General features: G+C 43.6%; 1 protein-coding gene across 1 annotated transcript; it reads left to right on the top strand.

Annotated features, from left to right (window-relative positions):
- The first annotated feature begins 526 nt into the window (after positions 1 to 526).
- Positions 527 to 21,588, top strand: IQCF6 (IQ motif containing F6). The gene is made up of 4 exons (XM_038768124.1): positions 527 to 547; positions 19,848 to 19,913; positions 20,233 to 20,385; positions 21,188 to 21,588. The coding sequence occupies exons 1-4, from the start codon at positions 527 to 529 to the stop codon at positions 21,554 to 21,556; spliced, it is 609 nt and encodes a 202-aa protein (XP_038624052.1). The 3' UTR covers positions 21,557 to 21,588.
- Positions 21,589 to 24,066: the final 2,478 nt, after the last annotated feature.

Below are 24,066 nucleotides of genomic sequence, written 5' to 3' on the forward strand. Positions count from 1 at the left end.
ATAATCAATCCAATATTTGTAGTGTATCATTCTAAAACCATGCCTTTCTCTCTGAACCCTTAGTATAATTATTTCCTACTTAAAAAACTTATATTTTAAACTTGGTAGAAATCCATTTTTTGAAAAACCCTTTAAATAAATTAATGATATTTTTTAAGTACCTACTCTGTGTAGAGTTTATTTTTGTATTTTGGGAGAGTGTTACAGATTCCATAGATATGATCAGCATCCTCAGAGAGCATCCAGTATAGTTTGGTGTTCAGTCACTACAATAAATTATACATAAGAGTAGGAAGGAAAAAGGGATATATATATATATATATGTATACATACACATATATGTGTGAGTTAAAGCTTAACTAGAAGAGTTAAGTAAGTTTAGTTCAAAGTTACTTTGGGAAGTTTGATTCAAAGGTACTATAGGAAATTAAATTTAGGTGTTTAAAGTGGTCACTGAAGTTCTGAAAAGACTTGATGATAAAAGTAGAGGAGATTAGAAACTAGGAAGATCCCTTAGAGAGTTGTGATGTCAGAAGAAATCAGGAACGTGAGTAGGTTTGTTTGAGGGGAATCAAATATGTAACCTGGGGTGTAGTGGAAAGAGAGTGAATAAGTAAGAGGGGAAGAGAGATTTTAAAACCAATGGTTAGGAGTTTCTGCTTCATGTGGAGAGGAACAGAAAACATTTGAGGTTTTGGGAGATTGAGGATACATGAACAGAATAATAATTTAAAAGTAATTTTGTGGGCAGCAGTAAGAAGTAAGGCATGAAGAAGGGAGAGACTGGCGCAGGGGGTTAAGTAAAGAATGTTCTTGGAATTAGTCATCAAGCCAGAATATGACAAATTCCTGGGCTAGTGTGGTGGGAATTAGAATAGAGAGGAAGAAAGGGTGTCTCTGGGACATAGGATTAGGGAAAATGAATGAATGAATAAATGTTTTGGAGTTAGGGAGAAATATAAGATTGTAGAAGGGAGAAGATAGGATTATCAATATTGATTTGGGTGTTCATTCATTCATTAATTCAATCGTATTTATTAAGCACTTACTGTGTGCAGAGCAATGTACTAAGCACTTGGGAGAATACAGTACAACAATAAACAGATACATTCCTTGCTCACAACGAGTTTACAGTCTGGAATGGGAGACAGACATTAATATAAATAAATAAATTACGGAAATGTACACAATTCCTGTGGGGCTGGAAGGGGGAAAGAACAAAACAAGAAAGTCAGGGCAGTGCAGAAGAGAGTGGGAAAAGAAGAAAGGAGGGCTTAGTCAGGGAAGGCCTCTTGGAGGAAATGTGCCTTCAGTGAGACTGTGAAGCTAGGGAGAGTAATTGTCCATTTGAGGAGGAAGGACATTCCAGGCCAGAGGAAGGACATGGGCCGGGGGCCGGGGGGAAATAGACAAAGTCGAGGTATAGTGAGAAGATTAACATTAGAGGAGTGAAGTATGCAGGCTGGGTTGTAGTAGGAGAATAGTGAGGTGAGATAGGAGGGGGCAAGTTGATTGAGTACTTTGAAGTCAATGGTGAAGAGTTTTAGTTTGATGCAGAGGTAGATGGGCAACCACTGGAGTTTTTGATGAAAAGTGTACTGAACTTTTTTTGTAGAAAAATGATCCAGGCAGCAGAGTGAAGTAGGTACTCGAGTGGGGAAAGATAGGCCTCACAAGGCCGCAACCTTGGTGTCATCCTTGACTCCACTCTTTCATTCGCCCCTCACATCCAAGCCCTCACCAAAACCTGCCAGTCTCAGCTCCACAACATTGCCAATATCTGCCCTTTCCTCTCCATCCAAACCACTACCCTGCTCGTTCAAGCTCTCATCCTATCCCGTCTGGATTATTGTATCTGCCTCCTCTCCGATCTTCCATCCTCCTGTCTCTCCCCACTTCAATCCATATTTCATGCCATATTTCTTTGTCCAGAAACACTCTGGGCATGTTACTCTCCTCCTCAAAAATCTCCAGTGGCTACCAATCAACCTACGCATCAGGCAAAAACTTCTCACGCTCGGCTTCAAGTCTCTCCATCACCTCGCCCCCTCCTACCTCACCTCCTTTCTCTCCTTCTACAACCCAGCCCGCACCATCTGCTCCTCTGCCGCTAATCTCCTCACCATGCCTCATTCTCGCCTGTCCCGCCCTAGACCCCTGGCCCACGTCATCCCCCTGGCCTGGAATGCCCTCCCTCCCCATATCCGCCAAGCTAGCTCTCTTCCTCCCTTCAAGGCCCTACTGAGAGCTCACCTCCTCCAGGAGACCTTCCTAGAGTGAGCCCCCTCCTTCCTCCCCTCCTCCTGCCCCTCCCCATCCCCCCACCTTACCTCCTTCCCCTCCCCACAGCACCTGTATATATGTATATAAGTTTGTACGTATTTATTACTCTATTTATTTATTTTATTTGTACATGTTTATTCTATTTATTTTATTTTGTTAATATGTTTTGTTTTGTTCTGTGTCTTCCCCTTCCAGACTGAGAGCCCACTGTTGGGTAGGGACCATATATGTTGCAAACTTGTACTTCCCAAGTGCTTAGTACAGTGCTCTGCATACAGTAAGTGCTCAATAAATACGATTGAATGAATGAATGAATGAATAATCACGGTTGAAGAAGGCCAAAACAAGATTTTAATAATAATAATGATAATGATGGTGTTTGTAAGGGCTTACTATGTTCCAGGCACTGTACTAAGCTCTGGGGTAGATACAAAAGGATAAGGTTAGACACAGTCCCTGTTCCATATGGTGCTCATGGTCTTAATCCCCATTTTACAGATAGGGTAACTGAAGTGCAGAGAAGTGAAGTGACTTCCTCAAGGCCACAGAGCAGACAAGTGGCAGAGCTGTGTTTAGAACCCATGACCTTTTGACTCCCAGGCTTGTGCTTTTTCCACTACGCAAAACTCAGTGGTATATGATCACCTGGAGAGCAGAGCAGGTCCTGTGACTAGACTGCAAATAGCCCAGAGCACATGCTTGAGGGCTGAGCATAGGGGAAGGTAGTGATCCCCCCAGGCTCACCCACTTTCCGCCCAGGGACTGCTCCAAGGGAAGGGACCCCAGCCCCCTGGACACCTCCCCCGATGCCCAGGAGGAGGTGAAACTGGTTCCCTTGTTCACCCTCCCCTCCCCCTCCCACCGAGGATTTGGGACTGCAGGAGGAGGAATTACTAATCCCCCTACTGCCTCCACCCTCCACCCACAGTGATCCAGATTCCCCCAGAAAGGAGCAGGGCAGCAACTCACAGAGGAGATAACAACACCGCCAACATTCACCCATCAACAACCAACAACTTGTGTATTCACTCTGGATGGCCACTATAATGACCTTACACTAATTAACAGAACACCTGTAGATGGAATTGGGACTTTCTTGGAGAGATATGTCTATGAAGGTGCTATGGGTCAGAAACAACTCAACAGCATAAGACAAGACAATTAGCAGCCTAATAATTGTTGATTTTCCCATGCCAGCTGGGAGCTGCTGAGTAGCTCCTTATTAGAGGAAACTGGGTTGGCCACTGGAGCTACAGATCAGCTGCTGCAGCTCTGGACTTTCTTTCCCTTATGCCCTTGCCCCTCCATGTGCCCTTAGCCCCCTCCCTCTGATCCTCCACCCCATCCCCTGCATACCTCTCATTCTGCTCCCCATAGGACGGCCCTACTCAGTGTACTCCCATCCAACCCCTCCTCACCTCTTGCACCCTCCCAACCGCTCTCTCCCACCCTATCCCTGTCATCCTGTTGCAGTGCTGCCCCACCTCCTCCACCCCGAGTCCCTGACAACTCATTCCCATTAAACTCATTTCTAATCCTTGCACTGTCCACTGTCCATGTCACCTCCCCTCAGCTTCTGCCAAGTGCAGCCTCTGGAACCCCTCTTCCATGACAGGATCAATCAATCAATCAAGGATAACTTCCCTTCATCCCTCAACTCTTCTCTCTCATTCCACACACATATTCAATCTGTCCCCAAATCATACAATTACAGCATTGTTAAAATCCACCTTTTCCTCTCCATCTAAACTGCAACGATGCTGATTCAAGCACTTATCCTATCCTGCCTTGATTATTCATCTCCTTGCTGACCTCCTGGCCTTCTGTCTCTCCCCACTCCAATCAATCTTCACTCTGCTTCACGAATCATTTATCAAGAAAAACATTCAGTTCATGACTCTCCACTCCTCAAGAACCTTCAATGACTCACCACTGCATCAAACAGAAACTCCTTATCATAGGCTTTAGAGCACTCAGTCACCTTGCCCCACCCTATTTCAGTTCACTAAACTCCTACTACAGTCCAGCCTGCACACTCTGCTCCTCTAGTACCAGCTTACTCACTGTGCCCCAATCTTTCCTATCTCTCCACAAGAACCTTTTCCCACACCCTCCCTGTAAGCTGAAATTCCCTCCCACTTCATATACACCATTTATTCAAAGTGGGCACATCACATAGCCTCTCTTCCTTTGTTTCTCCTGTGCAAATGTCTGTCTTTCATTTATTGAGCACTGTACTAAGCACTTGGGAGAGTACAATATAACAACAAACAAATTACTGCCCACAGCAAGCTTACAGTCTAGAGAGGGAGACAGATATTAATATAAATAAACAACAAATATATATATATAAATTACATTGCCTTATCAGAGAGATTGGCAAGCCAAGATATTGAGAAAGGATGGAGCAGTTCTTTCCTTAACAAGGTCAGGACCCCTGGCCACATACACCAGTCGACCACTCTCCATTTTCAAAGAATTATTAAGATCACATCTCCCAGATGACTAGTCATTAATAAATGCCATTGACTACTTGATCGATTAACTGGTTGGCTAGTGAGTTAGATTTGAAAATCATCTGCAAAGCAATGGTAGTTTAAGGTAAACACAGGTAATCTTTTGAAGGAACTGTACCATCAATCAATCAATGGTATTTATCAAGCCCTGACTGTGTGCAGAGCAATATAATAAGTGCTTGGAAGGTTATGGGTTCTAATACTGACTTCACCACTTATCTGCTGTGTGACCTTGGGCAAGTCACTTTACTTCTTTGGGCTCCAGTTACTGCATCTGTAAAATGGGAATTGAAATTGTAAATCCCACAAGGGACAGGTACTGTTTCCAACCTGATTTGCTTCTATCTACCCCAAGTGCTTAGTACAGTGCCTGGCACATAGTAAACACTTAACAAATACCATAATTATTGTTATTATTGTTATGATGATGATGAAGTAGACACAATTTCCTTCTACCCTCAAGTGGTTTAGAAAGCACTCTGTGAGATATACATTAAAATAAATTCCAGGTAGAGGAGGCAACTGACTAAAGATATTTCTGGGGTTTTGGGAAGGAGAATAGAGCAGGTTCCTAAATATTTAGGGGTTTCAGACTCAAATTCTAAAGGGATGAAGGTAGAAGGAAAAATAAGATGGGAAAATGAAAGATTAGTCACAGAAAGTTACTTGGAGGAGTGCTTACTATGTGCAATGCACTGTTCTAAGGACTTGGGAGAGTACACTATAGCAGGATTAGCAGAATGTACCCGGCTCATAATGATGAAGAGCTTTGAAAATGGGGAGAGTGGCCAGGGCTGGACTGTTAGATATGAAGTGGGAGAGAGTGCCAGGCCAGAGAGAGGATGTGGGGAAAACACTGACAGTTGAGAGAGATGAGAATGAGGCACAGTAGGTAGGTTGCTATTAACCTACTGAAGGGAAACATTTTGGCCTAGTGAAAGAGCCCAGGCATGGGAGTCAGAGAATCAGGGTTTTTATCCCAGCTCTACCAATTGCTTGCTGTGTGACTTTGGTAAGTTACTTAACTTCTCTGTGCCTCAGCTTCTTCAACAGTAAATTAGGAATTGGGATAGAGAGCTGATTGAGTGCCTTAAAGCTGATGGTTGATGGTCAGGAGTTTTTTCTACATACAGAGATTGATGAACAACCACTGGAAGTTTTGAATGGTGGGGAAATATACAGAATGATTTTTTTTTTTTTTTAGTAAAATGATTTGAGCATCAGAGTGAAGGATGGGTGAGGAGCTGTGGGACCTAGTGGAAAGATCGCAGACCAACCAGTCAAATGTCCTGCATTTTAATACTGGCTCCACCACTTGTCTGCTGTGTGTCCTTGGGCAATGTCTCCCATCGCGCAGCAGTGGGCTCCAGCATCTTTAAGTTGAGAGTGAGAGACTGGGATCAGAAAGCCGAGTCAATGCAAGATTTATTCTGCATACTGAATTGAACTTTCCTTTTTGGTAGGAATACACTTATCTAGTTGCTCGCATGTGGTGAAGCACCTAGTTCCCACCTCATGAATCCTTCCCACTAGGGAGGAATACACTTATGCAGCCAGCATAGCCCTCAACTTCTAGCAGCTACTGGAACAAGGAAAGAAACACCAGTTATCTCCTGGCTACCTTTCAAATCACCCAAGGGATACTCACTTCTCCTTGCTCTTGCAACGAAGTCTGATTGGTCACTCAGCACCACTCAGGGTCTAACAGAATGTGTGTCCCTGACTCTGGGTGGAGGAGACTTGCCACATTAGTATGACAGATTTCCAATCTCCTAAAAAGAGTTTGTGGAGACCCTTACCCAGTTATACTGTAATATTTCCTGATCCTGTTTCCAGGAACTTGTAACAAGACCCTATAGAATTTACTAATTCCAGGTCTAATTTGCTATATAATAATGATGGTATTTGTTAATCTCTTAGTATGTGCCAGGCACTCTTCCCAGTACTTAGTACTGTGCCTGGAACATAGGAAGGGCTTAACAAATTCCATAACTACTATCAATAATAATTAATAATTATATTGACAATGTTGGGTCAGTTGTCATAAATAATTAATACTTATTAATAATAATTCAAGCTATCAAAATGATTATTATTAAATAATAGTATTAACAATAATAATCACTTGGACTTATTGTTCAGCCAGACAGACCTCCAGAACAGTGGATCAAGGAGGTTTGGGGTGTGATTGCTTAGCCAACTGCTTCCTATACCCTTAGGCATTAGTGAGCTTAAGTTTGTTAGCCTGTCCAAGGCCTGGTTAGTCACAGCAAGTTACTTAACTGTTTTGTGCCTCAGTTTCCTCATCCTTAAAATGGGGATTCAATTCCTGTTCTCCCTCTTACTTAAACTGGGATCACCAAATGGGACAGGAACTGTGTCCAACCTGCCCTCCCTTCTCAAATCCACTAAACAATCATTCCTCCCTGATTCATAGCCCTACTGAAGGCACACCTCCTCCAAGAGGCCTTTCCAGACTAAGTCCCCTTTTTCTCATCTCCCTCTCCCTTCTACATCACCTCGACTTGCTCTCTTTGCTACTGCCCACTTTTTGTCCCCACAGCACTTACATATATATGTATTGTATTGATGCCTGCTTACTTGTTTTATGTGTGTCTCCCCCCCGCCTCAGACTGTAAGTCTGTTGTGAGCAGGGATTGTCTCTCTTCATTGCTGTATTGCACTTCCCAAGTGCTTACTACAGTCCTCTGCATACAATAAGTGCTCAATAAATATGACTGAATGAATTAATGTTAAACTTATGTTTACCTCAGGGCTTAAAACAGTGCTTGAAACATAGTAAGAACTTAACAAATATAATAATAATCAACATCATCATCATCATCGTGTGATATGGTGAATATTAACAAAATTGCTCTACAGAATCTATCCAGAGGGGGATAAGAATCAGGAACACCAACCAGGAACACCCCAAATTATGAGAAATGATATCAGATGAGGCAGGGGAGACTTGCTCTTGGAGAGGAACCAGTGCAGAATATAAGAAATAGGAGGCTATAAAAAGAGGGCATCCAAAACAGTGCTGGGCCTCAAACACCACTTGATTCCATTGGTTGAGAAATCACTGGTCGGGGGACCAGTGTGGGGATGGCTGCCCTCCAGTTTACCTGTTTTTTGTTTTATGGTACTTATTAAGCACTTACTACAAGCCATGCACTGTGCTAAGCACTAGAGTAGATTTAAACTAATCAGACTGGATGGAGCCTATGTCCTAAATGGAGCTTATGATATGAATCCCTGTATAATAGATGAGGTAAATGAGGCACCAAGAAGTGAAGTAATTTGCCAAAGCTCACACTGGAAACAACTGGTGGAGCTGGGACTAATAGTGATGACATTTGTTAAGCATTTAATATGTGCAAAGCACTGTTCTAAGTGTGGGGGGATTCAAGATCATCAGGCTGTCCCATATGGGGCTCACAGTCCTAATCCCCATTTTACAGATGAGGGCACTGACACTCAGAGAAGTTAAGTGACTTGCCTAAAGTCACACAACTGACAAGCAGGGGAGCCAGGATTAGAACCCATGATGTCTGACTCCCAAGCCCAGGCTCTTTCCACTGAGCCATGCTGCTTCCAAATCCTTCTAACTCCCAGGCCTTTGCTGTATCCAATAACTCATTCTACTTCCCAGGAAACAGCATTGCTTTTGCCCCTGGGGTTGCTAGAATAAGGAGGATGGCTGTGGATTCCCTCATGCTATGGGCAGTATTAGTACCACAAAAAATTATAGTCCTTTCCAGAGTAACTCCTTAATAAATAAGACCACTGACTCAACAAAGTCAGCTAAGGCCTATTCAGTTATTTATTGGGTGATGTAATGAGATTTCTGGTTACAGTCTTTTTGTTTTTTTAAGGGCATTTGTTCATTCATTCAGTCATATTTATTGAAAGCTTACTGTTTGCAGAACACTGTATTAAGCACTTGGGAAGTACAAGTCAGCAACATACAGAGACGGTCCCTACTCACAGTCTAGAAGGGGGAGACAGACAACAAAACAAAACAAGTAGACAGGTGTCAAATTCATCAAAATAAGTAGTTATAGCTATATGCATACCATTAATAAAATAAAGTAGTAAATATGTACAAATAAAATTTAAAAAGTAATAAATATGTACAAATATATACAAGTGCTGAGGGAAGAGGAAGAGGGTAGGACAAAGGGAGGGAGTGGGGGCAATGGGGAGGGGAGGAGGAGAGGAAAAGGGGGGCTCAGTCTGGGAAGGCCTCCTGGAGGAGGTGAGCTCTCAGTAGGGCTTTAAAGGGAGGAAGAGAGCTAGTTTGGTGAATGTGTGGAGGGAGGGCATTCCAGGACAGGGAAAGGATGTAGGCCAGGGGTCGATGGCAGGGTATGCGAGAACGAGGCACAGTGAGGAGGTTAGCGGCAGAGGAATGGAGGGTGTGGGCTGGGCTGTAGAAGGAGGGAAGAGAGGTGATGTAGGAAGGGGTGAGGTAATGGAGAGCCTTGAAGCTCAGAGTGAGGAGTTTTTGCTTGATTCGAAGGTTGACAGGCAACCACTGGAGATTTTTGAGGAGAGGAGTGACATGCCCAGACTGTTTCTGCACAGAGGTAATCTGGGCAGCAGAGTGAAATATAGACTGAAGAAGGGAGAGACAGGAGAATGGGAGATCAGAAAGGAGGCTGATGCAGTAATCTAGTCGAGATAGAATGAGAGTTTGAACCAACAAGTTAGCTGTTTGGATGGAGAGGAAAGGGAGGATCTTGGCTATGTTAATGGAAGTGAAACCAGCAGGTTTTGGTGATGGATTGGTTGTTTGGGCTGAATGAGAGAGCAGAATCGAAGATGCCACCTGGGTTGTGGGCTTGTGAGATGGGAAGGATGGTAGTGCCATCTACAGTGACTGGAAAGTCAGGGAGAGGACAGGGTTTGGGAGGGAAGATAAGGAGCTCAGTCTTATTCATGTTGAGTTTTAGATAGCAGGCAGATATCCAGATGGAGATGTCCTGAAGGCAGGAGGAGATATGAGCCTGGATGGAGGGAGAGAGAGTAGGGGTGTAGATGTAGATTTGGGTGTCATCAGGGTAGAGATGATAGTTGAAGCCGTGAGAGTGAATGAGTTCCCCTAGGGAGTGAGTATAGATAGAGAACATAAGGGGACCAAGAACTGACCCTTGAGGAACGCCTACAGTAAAGGGATGGGAGGGGGAGGAGGAGCCCACGAAGGAGACTGAGAATGAACTGCCAGAGAGGTAAGAAGAGAACCAGGAGAGGATGGAGTCTGTGAAGCCATGGTTGGATAGCGTGTTGAGGAGAAGGGGGTGGTCCACACTGTCAAAGGCAGCTGAAAGGTCGAGGAGGATTAGGATAGAGTAGGAGTCGTTGGATTTGGCAAGAAGGAGGTCAGTGGTGACCTTTGAGAGGGCAGTTTCAGTGGAGTGTAGGGGATGGAAGCCAGATTGGAGGGGGTCTAGGAGAGGGTTGGAGTTGAGGAATTCAAGGCAGCAAGTGTAGATGACTCATTCTAGGAGTTTGGAAAGGAAGGGTAGGAGAGAGATAGGGTGATAACTAGAAGGGACACTGGGGTCCAGAGATGCGTTTTTTTAGGTTGGGGGAGATGAGGGCATGTTTGAAGACAAAGTGGAAAGAACCAGTGCAAAGTGAACGGTAGAAGATGGAAGTTAAGGAGAAGAGGAGGGAAGGGGCAAGAGTTTTCATAAAATGAGAGGTAAAGGGGTCCAAAGCACAGGTGGATGGGGTGGTACTTGAGAGGAGGGAGGAGATCTCATCTGAAGATACTGCTGGGAAAGTTGGGAGAATAGCAGAGAAGGTTGAAAGTGGGGGGGGTTAGAGAAGGGGGAAGGGTGACTTTGGGGAGCTTTGAACTGATGGTGTTAATTTTACTAATGAGGTGGGAGTCCAGATCGTTGGGAATGAGGGATGGTGGAGAAGGAGGAACAGGGGACCTGAGGAGGAAATTAAATATCCGGAACAGCTGACGGGGGTGATGGGCAGGGATGTCAATAGGGAGGAAAAATAGTTTTGCCTAACAGAGGAGAAGGCAGAGTTAAGGCAGGAAAGGATAAAATTTAAAGTGAACATGGTTGGCTTTGTGTTTAGACTTCTGCCAGCAGCATTCAGCAGCTCGAGCATAAGACCGAAGGAGGCAGACAGTGGCAGTGATACAAGGCTGTGGGTTAGTGGTATGAGAGCGACAAAGGGAAAGGGGAGTGAGCAAGTTGAGTTGAGTAGAGAGGGTGGAGTTGAGAATAGTAATCAGGTCACCAAGAGTGGGTAGAGAGGATAGGAAGGCGAGGTGAGGTGTGATGTGCTGAGAGAGATGGATGGGGTCCAGAGAGCAGAGGTCTCCGTGAGGTAGAAATATAGATTTACAGAGGGAGGTGTATGAGTGAGAAGGTAGGTGAGAAGGTGAGAAGAAGCAGCATGGCTCAGTGGAAAGAGCACGGGCTTTGAAGTCAGAAGTAGTGGGTTCAAATCTTGGCTTCACCAACTGTCAGCTGTGTGACTTTGGGCAAGTCACTTAACTTCTCTGTGCCTCAGTTACCTCATCTGGAAAATGGAGATTAAAACTGTGAGCCCCCGTGGGACAACCTGATCACCTTGTAACCTCCCCAGCGCTTAGAACAGTGCTTTGCACATAGTAAGTGCTTAACAAATACCATCATTATTATTCATTCATTCATTCATTCAATCAATCGTATTTATTGAGCACTTACTGTGTGCAGAGCACTGTACTAAGCGCTTGGGAAGTACAAATTGGCAACATATAGAGACAGTCCCTGCTCAACAGCGGGCTCACAGTCTAGAAGGGGGAATCAGTCAATCGTATTCATTCATTCATTCAATCGTATTTATTGAGCGCTTACTGTGTGCAGAGCACTGTACTAAGCGCTTGGGAAGTCGAAGTTGGCAACATCTAGAGATGGTTCCTGCCCAGCAGTGGGCTTACAGTCTAGAATGGGGAGACAGACAACAAGACAAAACATATGAACAAAATAAAATAAATAAAATAAATATGTACAAATAAAATAAATATCTCCAATATTGGGAAATAAAATTATTATCATTATTAAAGTTATGATCAGAGAGAGGGACTTCAGAGTTGGTGAGGGTGGAGATAGTGCAGCGGTAGGAGATAATGAGGTAGAGGGTGTGACCAAGTTCATGAGTGGGCAAGGTGGGGTGGAGCAGGAAGTTGGCAGCATCAATAAGATAGAAGGCTGGTGGCAGAGGAGTCACTGGGGACATTCATGTGGATGTTGAAGTCACTAAGGATCAGAGTGTGCATGGAAAAGGAGAGAAGGAAGTTGAGAAAGAGGTCAAAATCATTGAAAAAAAAGTTGGAGGTGGGGCCAGGGGGCGTAAATGATAGCAGCAAGAATCTGGAGGGGGTGGGAGAGGCAATGGATGGATTTAATTCATTCATTCAATCGTATTTATTGAGCACTTACTGTGTGCAGAACACTGTACAAAGCGCTTGGGAAGTACAAGTAGGCAACATACAGAGATGGTCCCTACCCAACAATGGGCTCACTGTCCAGGATGGGGAAAAGACAACAAAACAAAACAAGTAGACAGGTGTCAAAACCATCAGAATAAATAGAGTTATAGCTATATGCACATCATTAATTAAAAAGAGTAGTAAATATGTACAAGTAAAATAAATAAAGTAATAAACACGTAAAAATATATACAAGTGCTGTGGGAAGGGGAAGAAGGTAGGGCGGAGGGGTGGGGAGAAGGAGAGGAAAAAGGGGGCTCAGTCTAGGAAGGCCTCTTGGAGGAGGTGAGCTGTCAGTAGGGCTTTGAAGGGAGGAAGAGAGATAGCTTGGCAGATGTTTGGAGGGAGGCCATTCCAGGCCAGGGAAGGACATGGGCTGGGGGTCAACGGTGGGACAGGCAAGAGGCCCAGCGAGGAGGTTAGCAGCAGAGGAGCAGAGTGTGCAGGCTGAGCTGTAGAAGGAGAGACGGGAGGTGAGGTAGGAGGGGCCGAAGTGATGGAGAGCCTTGAAGCCGAGAGTGGGGAGTTGGGCTTCAAAGGAGGGGAAAGAAAGAGACGGGGGAGGAGGGATAGTGTGAAAGCGACATTGTAGTGCAAGAAGGAAGCCGACACCTCCTCCTTTTCCGGTGAGTCTGGGGGAGTGGGAGAAGAAGAGACCTCTGCTGGAGAGAGCAGTAGAAGAAAGCATGTCATCCAGGGTAAGCCAAGTTTCTGTAAGGGTGAGGAGGAAGAGGAGGAGGAGGAGGAAGAGGTGAAGAAGGAGGAGGAGGAGAGTGTGGGAAAGGAACAGGTCCAGGATGAAATTTGTTAAACAACTACTCTTTGCCAGGTATTGTACTGTACACTGAAATAGATGCAAGCTAGCCAGATTGGACATAGTCCACTTTCCTCTTGGGGCTCACAGTCTTAATCTGTATTTTGCAGATGAGGTAACTGAAGAAAAGATAATTAAATGACTTGCCTCTGATTCACAGTTACTGTCCTCTCCTGGTTCTCCTCTTATCTCTCTGGTTGCTCATTCTCAGACTCTTTTGCAAACTCCTCCTCTGCTTCCAATATGTTTGGACGTATTTATCCCTCTATTTTACCTGTACCTACTTATTCCATTTATTTTACTCTGTTAATATGTGTTGTTGTCTGTCTCCCCACTCTAGACTGTGAACCCACTGTTGGGTAGGGACCGCCTCTATATGTTGCCAACTTGTACTTCCCAAGTGCTTAGTACAGTGCTCTGCACACAGTAAGCGCTCAATAAATACAATTGAATGAATGAAAGTGTGTCCCTCAGGGTTAATTTCTGGATCCCTTTCTACTCTTCATCTACACCCACTACCTTGGAGAACTCATTCACTGCCACGGGTTCAATTACCACCATTATGCGGATTCCATTCCAGGCTAGAGCCAGGACATAGGCGAGGGATTGGCAGCAAGACAGATGAGATCAAGGTACAGTGAGTAGGTTGACACTGGAGCAGCGAAGTGTAAGGACTGGGTTGTAGTAAGAAAATAGCTAGGTAAAATAGGAGGGGTTGAGCTGGTGGAGTGCTTAAAAGCTGATAGTAAGAGATTTCTGTTTGATGCAGAGGTGAATGAACAACCACTGGAGATTTCTGATGAGTGGAGAGACATAGAATAAATAATTTTTAAGAAAAACGGTCCAGGCAACATTGTGAAGTTTGAACAGGAGTGAAGAGAGAAAGGAAGCAGGGAGGCCAGGGAGGAGGCATATTTAGTAATAATGGCAGGATAGGCTAAGAGGATAAGCATGGAAGAGTGGATTTTAACAATAATAACTATGGTGTTTGTTAAGCATTTACTATGTGCCGGGCACTGAACTAAGCACTGGGGTGGATACAAGGAAATGGTATTGGATGCAGTCCCTGTCCCTCATAGGGCTCATAATCCTAATCCCCATGTTAAAGATAAGGTACTGAAGCAGAGAGAAATGAAGTGACTTGCCCAAAGTCACAGTGCTTAGAACAATGTTTTGCACATAGTAAGTGCGTAACAAATGCCATCATCATTATTATTACAGCAGACAAGTGCCAGAGCCGGGATTAGAACCTGTGACCTTCTGACTCCCAGGCCTGTGCTCTATCCACTACATCACATTGCTTCTCAATGTGTGTGCCTCTGTTTCCTCATTTGCAAAATGGGGATTCAATGCCTATCTTCCATCCTACTGACTGGGAGCCTCCAAGGGTGCCAGAGACTGTGTCTTACTCAACTCTCTTGCATAAGCCTCCAGTTTAGAATGGTGCTTTACACATAGTAAGCACTTAATCTCCAAAACAAGAATATCAAATGACTTTCCAAACCCTAAATAAAAATCAAAGAAATGAATTTGACAAAAACTATCTTCCTCACCTACCTCACCTTGCTACTCTCCTACTACAATGCAGCCTGCACACTTCATTCCTCTGATGCTAACCTTTTCAGTGTACCTCATTCTCGTCTATCTAGCCACCAACCTTTTGCCCAGTTCCTATCTCTGGCGTCCCTAAAACGCCATCAGCCCAAGTGTTGGCAGAGGTGAATGGAGTGGGAGGGGGGAGTGATTATCATGGGTGATTTGGAACCACTTGCATCAGTCACCCCCACCTCCCATGTGTAAACTGAGAATAATGGAGAGGAACTTCGGAGGAAGAGGATCATCTCTCCAGCTACCCCATTCCCCAGAGTTTGAAGGAGTGTGTTTCCTATCAGGGCCAGACATACTGTCATAAGCTACAATGTGGCAGATGTTTCAAGAGAATTCATTCAATCATTCAATCATATTTATTGAATTCTTAATGTATGCAGAGCACTGTATAAGCACTGAGGGAAGTCCAGTACTACAGTCAGCAGGCACATTCTCCGCCCACAATGAGTGCTATAATAGTAATAATAATAATAATTATAGAGCTTGTTTAGCACTTACTATGTGCCAAGCACCTTTGTAAGTGTTAGGGTAGATACAAATCAATCAGGGTGGGCACAGTCCCTGTTCCACATACTCTTGATCCCCATTTTACTGATGAGGTAACTGAGATTTACCACAGTTAAGTGAATTGCCCAGGGTCAAATAGCAGACAAGTCATGGAGCTGGGATTAAAACTCAAGTCCTTATGATTCCCAGGCCCATGCTCTATCTACTAAGCCATGTTGCTGCTCACCCTCATAATGTCCAGAGCTCTGGGTATGTTGGTAAGGTTTATAGGTGGTATGATTCTATGAGTCCAGTGAGAGTTTTGCAAAATGTGGGCCTGGGGCTTATGCCCTGTGAACTGGGTATTAACTGAACCTTTTTCTCATTTTCTGACACTTCATTGACTCTCAAACCTTCAATAACCTCGGGGGCATTCTTGATGGATATCCCAGTTGCTTCTTTCTCTCATTTCTGACTCCACCTCACCCCCCACCAAATTGTCTATGTTAATTATTTGACTTTCAACTCCCTTAAAATCCCCATCCCTCCAACTCCCCATCTCTTGTCATCTACTTCATTTATTTAAAACCTCAGACATAAACTCCCCCAAATCTCCCTTTACCTCCTTACCTGCTGACCACTCCAACTACCCCATTCTCTCATCCTTCACTAATATCTCTTGACATATTTCTTCTTTTGAAATCTATCCCTTCTTTTCATCTCCAACCACATTCATATGTAAACCATATAAAAACTCTTGCACTACCCTTCCTTCCTCTCTGACCCCATCATTAACCATTCTTCAAAGGCTTCTTCCCCTGGACTTTCAAACATGGCCATATTTCTCTTGTTCTAAAAATTTCCCTTGCCCTTCTTCACTCTTGAGCTATGGTCCTACCTTGCTCCCATTTCCTATCCAAATTCCTTGAACTATTTGTTGACATCCTCTGCTTCTACTTCCTCTCCTCCAACTCCCTCCTTTGGATTCCCTACAACTGGCTTCTACCTCCTTAGTACGCTCTACCTACTAAGTGCTTGGGAGAGTTCAATATAATAACAGGCACATTCCTGCCCACAGAGAGCTCACAGTCTAGAGGGATAGACAGACATTAATATAAATAAATGAATAGATAAGTTAATTACAGATGTATACATATGTGCTATGGGGTTAGGAGGGAGTATTCATGAATGAGCAGTAAGAGTGGTGCAGAGGGTAGTGGGAGATGAGGAGAGGAGGGCTTCATCAGGAAAGACTTCTTGGAGGAGATGTGACTTCAATAAGGTTTTGAAGTGGGAGAGAACAATTACCTGTTTCCAAAAGCTCTGAAACTGATTTCTCCTTAAGGTCATCAATAACCTCATCATTTCACAGAACTAATGGACTGTACCCCATCTAAATTTTTCTTGATAGTCCATTGTCTTTGGCATTGTGGACCATCCCCTTCTTCTGGAAACACTATTGAATCTTGGTTTCACTGACACTGACCTCTCCTGTTCTCCTCCTATCTCTCTGGCCACTTCTTTTCTGTTTTTTTGCAGGCTTCTGGATTTTATTATTATTATTATTGCTGCTGATAATAATAGTAGTAGGAGTAATATTCATTCAATAATAATAATAATAATAATAATGGCATCTTGTTAAGCAATGACCATGTGCAAAGCACCATTCTAAGCATTGGGGAGGTTACAAGGTGATCAGGGTAGATACAAGGTTATCCATCTGTCCTACGTGGGGCTAACAGTCTTAATCCCCATTTTACAGATGAGGTAACTGAGGCCCAGAGAAATGAAGTGACTTGCCCAAAGTCACACAGCTGACAAGTGGTGGAGTCAGGATTTGAACCCATGACCAATCATATTTACTAAGTGCTTACTGTGAGCAGAGCACCGTATAAGCACTTGGAAAGTACACTTGGCAACAGATAGAGACAATCCCTAACCAACAAGGGGCTCACAGCCTATAAGGGGGAGACAGACAACAAAATAAGTAGATAGACATCAATAACATCAAAATAGATACATAGAATTATAGATAAATACACATCATTAATATAATGAATAGAATAGTAAATATGTACTAATATACACAAGTGCTGTGGGGTGGGAAAGTGGGTAGAGCAGAGGGAGAGAGTATGGGTGACGGGGAGGTAACAGTAGTAGTAGTAGTAGTAACAGTAGTAGTGTGACCTTGGGCAAGTCACTTAACTTCTCTGAGCCTCAGTTACCTCATCTGTAAAATGGGGATTAAGACTGTGAGCCCCAACGTGGGACAACTTAATCACCTTGTATCCCCCACAGCGATTAGAACAGTGCTCTGCACATAGTAAATGTTTAATAAATGCTATTATTATTATTAGTAGTAGTAGTAGCAGCAGCAGCAGCAGCAGCAGCAGCAGTAGCAGAGCAGCAGCAGCAGTAGCAGAGCAGCAGCAGCAGCAGCAGCAGCAGCAGCAGCAGCAGCAGCAGCAGCAGCAGCAGTAGTAGTAGTAGTAGTAGTAGTAGTAGTAGTAGTAGTAGTAGTAGTAGTAGTATCTCTCAAGCCCCTAGCTCTGCCCTAATCTATTATACCCCCAGAACAGTATATTATTATCACCATTATAATTTATAATTTAACATTGTGGAGTCATAATGTGTTACAGAAGAGCTAGGGGGTTAGTTGATAATAGTAACAATAATAATGATAGTAGTGGTAGTAAGTAGTAGTAGTAGTGAAGCAGCATGACCTAGTGGACAGATTCATTCATTCATTCAACCATATTTATTGAACACTTACTGTGTGCAAAGCACTGTACTAAGTGCTTGGGAGAGTTCAGTATAATAACAGGCACATTCCTGCCCACAGAGAGCTCACAGTCTAGAGGGGTAGACAGACATTAATATAAATAAATGAATAGATAAGTTAATTACAGATGTATACATATGTGCTATGGGGTTAGGAGGGAGTATTCATGAATGAGCAGTAAGAGTGGTGCAGAGGGTAGTGGGAGATGAGCAGAGGAGGGCTTCATCAGGAAAGACTTCTTGGAGGAGATGTGACTTCAATAAGTTTTTGAAGTGGGGGAGAACAATTACCTGTTCAATTTGAAGAGGGAGGTCATTCCAGACCAAAGGTAGGATGTGGGTGAGAGGTTGGTGGAGAGATAGGTGAGACTGAGGTACAGTGAGAAGGTTAGCATTACAGGATCGAAGTGTGCAGGTGAGGTATGTCAGGTGGGGGAAGGTATATAAGCACTTTAAAGCCAATGGAGGTGCTTCAAAACCAATGGGCCTGAGGGTCAGCTCTGCCCCTTGTCTCTGTGTGACCTTGGGCAAATCATTTAACCTCTCTGTGCTTCAGTTACCTCATCTGTAAAATGGGGATTGACTGTGGGCCCCATGTAAGATATGGACTGAGTCCATCCTGATTACCTTGTGTCCACCTCAGCGCTTAGTACAGTGCATATAACGAACACTTAACAAATACCACAATGAGTAGTAGTAGTAGTATAAAATCCACCAGCCTGAGAAACACACAAAAAAGTGTCCAGAGAGATAGATAGAGAACCAGGAGAGGGCAGTGTCAGCATCAGTGAAACTTTGCGGGGGTCAAAATAGATTAGGACAGAGCTAGGGGCTTGATAGGAAAATATTTCAGTTGCTGAGATAAATTCATTCATTCATTTATTCAATCATACTTATTGAGCGCTTACTGTGTGCAAAGCACTGTACTAAGTGCTTGGAAAGTACAATTCAGCAAAAGATAGAGACAATCCCTACCCAACAATGAGCTCACAGTCTAGAAAGGGGAGACAGACATCAAAATAAGTAAACAGACATCAATAGAATCAATATAAATAAATAGAATTATAGATGTATAAACATCAAAACAAGTAAACAGGCATTCATGTAAGTAAATAGAATTGTAGATATGTACATATACACACAAGTTCTGTGGGCAGGAAGAGGGGTAGAGCAAAGGGAGTGAGTCCGGTGATATGGAGGAGAGGGGGATCTGAGGAAAAGGCGGTCTTAGTCTGGGAAGGCCTCTTGGAAGAGGTGAGCCTTCAGTAGGACTTTGAAGTGGGGGAAGTGCGATTGTTTGGTGGATTTGAGGAGGGAGGGCAGTCTAGGCCAGTAGTAGGATGGGGTCAGTTGTTGACAGCGGGACAGGTAAGAATAAGGCACACTGAGATGGTTAGAACTAGAGGAGCAAAGTAATGTGGGCTGGGATTTAGAAGAAAGAAGGGAGGTGAGGTAGAAGAGGCCAAGGTGATGGAGAGCTTTGAAGCCACTGAGGAGTTTTTGTGTGATATGGAGATTGACAGGCAACTACTGGAGATTTTTGAGGAGGGTTGTGACATGCCAAGAACGATTCTGTTGAAATATAATATGGGCAGCAGAGTGAAGTATAGACTGAAGTCAGGGGACACAGGAGGTTGGGAGATCAGAAAGGATGCTGATTCAGTAATCCAGTCAGGATAGGACGAGTGGTTTTACTAATATGGCAATGGTTTGAATGGAGAGGAAACGGTGGGTCTTGGTGATGCTAAGGTATGGTGACCAGTAGGTTTTGGTGACAGATTGGATAGAGAGAGTGGAGTCAAGGATAACACCTTCAATCTGTCCTTATGACATCACTGGTGTTTCCTCCAATCAGAGTGATTTGAGAGAAGCTAAAATGATTCTAGAAAGTCTACAGCATATCCTTATGGGGCAAACTTTTGTAAGAAGTTTACCATTATTAATTATTTGGGATGAGTGAGGGGATCAGATTAGGTATTGATGACAGATTGATTGAATTTAGCTAACTGATCACTTACTTCATGGCTCAGATTAAACTAGACAGGAACAGGTACTGATTGGAGGGAAGGAGAGAGGTTGGGTAATCTTTGAAGGGTTTATTTAGGTTTGGGAATCTGCTATTTCTTCTCTTCTTGGAGATTCTGAGAGATCTTGAAGCCTCTTAGAAATAGTTGCAGTGGTGATAAATTTTAGTTGTTATTTTAGTTGCTCCTTCTCACTTCTGTCTTTGTCTGAGGCAGAAGAAGGTTTGTAAGGGGACGACTCCTGAAAAGGCAGTTCCAGTTCCAGTTCCAGATAAGCAATACCTCATAGCTATGGACCAGAATTCAGCCCCTGCTCAGAAAGATTGGGATGGTAGCCATTCATTAGAAAGTGCCTGTAAGTCACGAAAGGTAAGTGCTACCTTTCCCAAAGGTGCCTGAAGGTGATTCAATCATCGAAAACTCAGGCAAAATCTAGGCGACAACAGGCTCCCTCTCCTGTCAAATTATAGTAGAGTATAGGGGGAGATGTGGACATTGCTATTATTATTATTATTACATTTGCTAAGCACTTACAGGTCATTTCCTGTTCTAAGTGTTGAAATAGATACAAGTTAATCAGGTTGGACACATTTCCTGGGGCTCACATTCTTAAAAATCTCCATTTTATAGGTAGGGAAATTGAGGCACAAAGAAGTGAAGTGATAAGTTCAAGGCCACACAGAAGGCAATTGACAGGGCAGGATTAGAACCCAGGTCCTCTGACTTCCAGGCCCACTTTTCACTAAGCTGTGCTGTTTCAAGGCAAATGCTGTTTGGTGGAAGTAGTTGTGGCCTTGAAGCCAGAGGACATGAATTCTAATCCCAGCTCCTCCACCTGTCTGCTCTGTGACCTCAGACAAATCACTTTTCTTTGCCTCAGTTACCAAATTTCTAAAATGGGCATTCGAAACCTGTTCTCCCCTCCTACTTTGATGGTGAATCTCATATGAGCCACAGACAGTATTTAGATGAATTAACTTTATCTATCTCAACAATTGTAAGAGCTTAACAAATACCATAAAAGAGTGTCAGACTCAGGCTTAGAAATAGGATTATAACCCAGATTCTGTGATTCACATAGCCAAAACAATCATGATGAAGCTCAGAATTAGAGGGGTAAATTTCAGCACATTCTCAGTTTGCTTTCTGCCTTCTCTCCTATACTTTATAGTACATGGAGTGGCAGGCAGCCATGATAATCCAGACCTGGTGGAGGGGACAGTTGGTTCGGCGGACACTGCTGCATGCAGCTCTACAGGCGTGGACCGTCCAGTGCTGGTGGCGGTGGTGTTCTAGCCATTGGTGGGAGGAATGGCGCCTAAGTGTTCTAGTAAATTACGTACATCAAGAGAGGGCAGCTGTGCAGCTGCAGTCATTGGTGAGGATGAGGAGATTTAGAAAGCTCTTTTGCCGAACCCGTTCAGCTGCCTGCCTCATTCAGAACAGTTGGCGGGACTGGGTGCATCAAGAGTTGCTTCTAAGACACTACCAGCTATCCCCCACCAGTATGGAACTTGATATTGAGATACAGCTGAAGTAAGGAGAAAAGTAAGGAGTAGTTCCCCAATAAAAGTTTCCACCCCTGGAGGTCTCCACTCTAATTTTATCTCTTTCCTGAAAGGAATTAACAGCCTGTATCACGAAGGAAAGCTCTTTGAATACCTTCAGAAGTGGAGTTAAAGACAGTGCTCAAAATTCTGAGAGTTTAGGAAGTTAGAGAACTCTATCTTTGATTATATTTGTCGAACATAGACTTGATGTAGAAGGTACTTCTGCTGAGGGAGCCAGAGGACAAAAAAAGGAAGGATGTGGGGCATATAAGTCTATTAGGGTCATTCATTCATTCAATCATATTTATTGAGCAATTACTGTGTGCAGAGCACTGTACTAAGTGGTTATCTTACTTCTTTCCCTCTTTTCTTCTCCAGACCCCTCTCATACATTTCCTTCCCTCAACTGGATAAAGGGCAATAAAATGGAATATTGCTCATCGCTATCCTCTTTTAAAAATGTTTTTGTATGTTTTGTGTTCAATGCTTACTCAATGCCATGCACTCTATTAAGCACTGGGGTAGATAAAAGCTAATCAGGTTGGACACAGCCCTTTTTCACATGGGACTCACAATCTTAATCCCCATTAACTGAGGCACAGAGAAGTGAAGTGACTTGACCAAGCCCACACAGCTGACAAGTGGCAGAGCTGGGATTAGAACTCAGGTCCTTCTGACTTCCAGGCTTCTGCTCTATACACTAGGCCATGCTGCTTCTGTATTTCCCTCCTAAAAATGATAACCTGTGGAAATTAAACAGCAATGTTGATGACCTCAAAATCCCAGAAACAGGCAGCTAATCTCAAACCTTGGAAGAACCCACCCAATTTTCTCAAATAATAATGCCCCATTTAGACTCCATACCCAAACTTTCTTCTCTTGACAACCAAACTTAAGTTTTCAACATCACCCTTTCTACTTAGCTCAGCTGAATCACTTATCTAGACCCCTGCTGATCTTGTACCACTAATCCTCAACACTGGATCACCTCTGCAATCTGCTTCCTTTGCTCCTGTGCTGGAGCCACAGAGCACTGCTAGCTGAAATCTAGACATCAGGCCAATCTTGTCCATCTCAACTTCTTTCTTGTCTCCTTTAGCTCTGCCCTAAAGTCTGCCTGGCAACTTTATTTCTCCATCATTATTGACTTCCACACCCATTTTTCTTGGCCACTGTTTCAGACATTTAATTTCCTCATCAAAGCCCTTATGCCCATCCATCTGGCCTCTTCTATGTGTTGCCCCTAATGATCTGATTAAGAACGCTATTGGGAAAATTGAAACCATATTGTGTGATCTCCCTAACATCTCCCATGCTCCTCTCCAGTCCCTCCCTCCTCCTGCCTTTTCTTCAACTCTCCCATTTTTCCCAGCAATATATTGAGATTTCCCGCCGCATCTCAAATTCCACTTCCTTCCCCCAACTCTATACCACTGCCCCATATTAAAGCATTTACCCTCTTCCTTCTTTCATCCCTGACCACTGTTTTCAACTGTTCACTCTCCAGTGGCTTCTTCCCCACTGCTTTCAAATGTGCTCATGACTCCCTCATGTTAAAAAATCCTCCTTTGACCCCACACCTCCCTCCACTTACCTTCCTAGCTCCTTCCTACCATTATTCTCCAAACTCACTCATAGAGTTGTCTACACCTGCTGTCTCCACTTCCTCTCCTCCAGTTTTCTCCTTGACCCCCTTCAATCTGGCTTCCACCCCCTTCACTCCACAATAACTGCTCTCTCAAAGATTCATTCATTCATTCAATCATATTTATTGAGGGCTCACTGTGTGCAGAGCACTGAACTAAGTGCTTGGAAAGTACAAGTTGGCAACATATAGAGATGGTCCCTACCCAACAACAGGTACACAGTCTAGAAGGGGGAGACAGACAACAAAACAAAACATATTAACAAAATAAAATAAATAGAATAAATATATACAAATAAAATAAATAGAGTAGTTAAATAAATAAATAAAGTAAATAAATAAATAAATGGAGTACCCCATGTTCTCCTTCTTGCCAAATCCAATGGCCTCTGGTCCATCCATCCTAATCCTCCTCGACCTCTCAGCTACCTCTGATACTGTTGACCATTCAGTTTTCCTGGAAATATTACAATCCTGGCTTCAATGACACTGTCTTCTCATGTTTCCTCTCCTATCTCTCTGGGCCCTCCTTTCAGTCTCTTTTGCAGGTCCTCCATTGTCTCCCATCCTGTAAATATAGGAATCCATCATGGTTCAGTGTGTATCCCCTTCTAATCTCCTTCCACACCCACTCTCTTGGTGAACTAATTCTCTCCCATGGCTTCAACTACCACCTCAATGTGGATGATTCCCAATTCTACATCAACAGCCATGATCTCTCTCCTTCTTTACAGTTTTGGGTTTCCTCCTGCCTTTAAGACATCTACACTTGGTTGTTCTGCTGTCACTCAAACTTAATATGTTTAAAGCAGAACTCCTCATCTTCTCACCAAAATCTTGTCATTCCTTTGACAT

Source organism: Tachyglossus aculeatus, chromosome Y3 (genome assembly GCF_015852505.1).
Source record: "Tachyglossus aculeatus isolate mTacAcu1 chromosome Y3, mTacAcu1.pri, whole genome shotgun sequence".
Taxonomy (NCBI): Eukaryota; Metazoa; Chordata; class Mammalia; order Monotremata; family Tachyglossidae; genus Tachyglossus; species Tachyglossus aculeatus.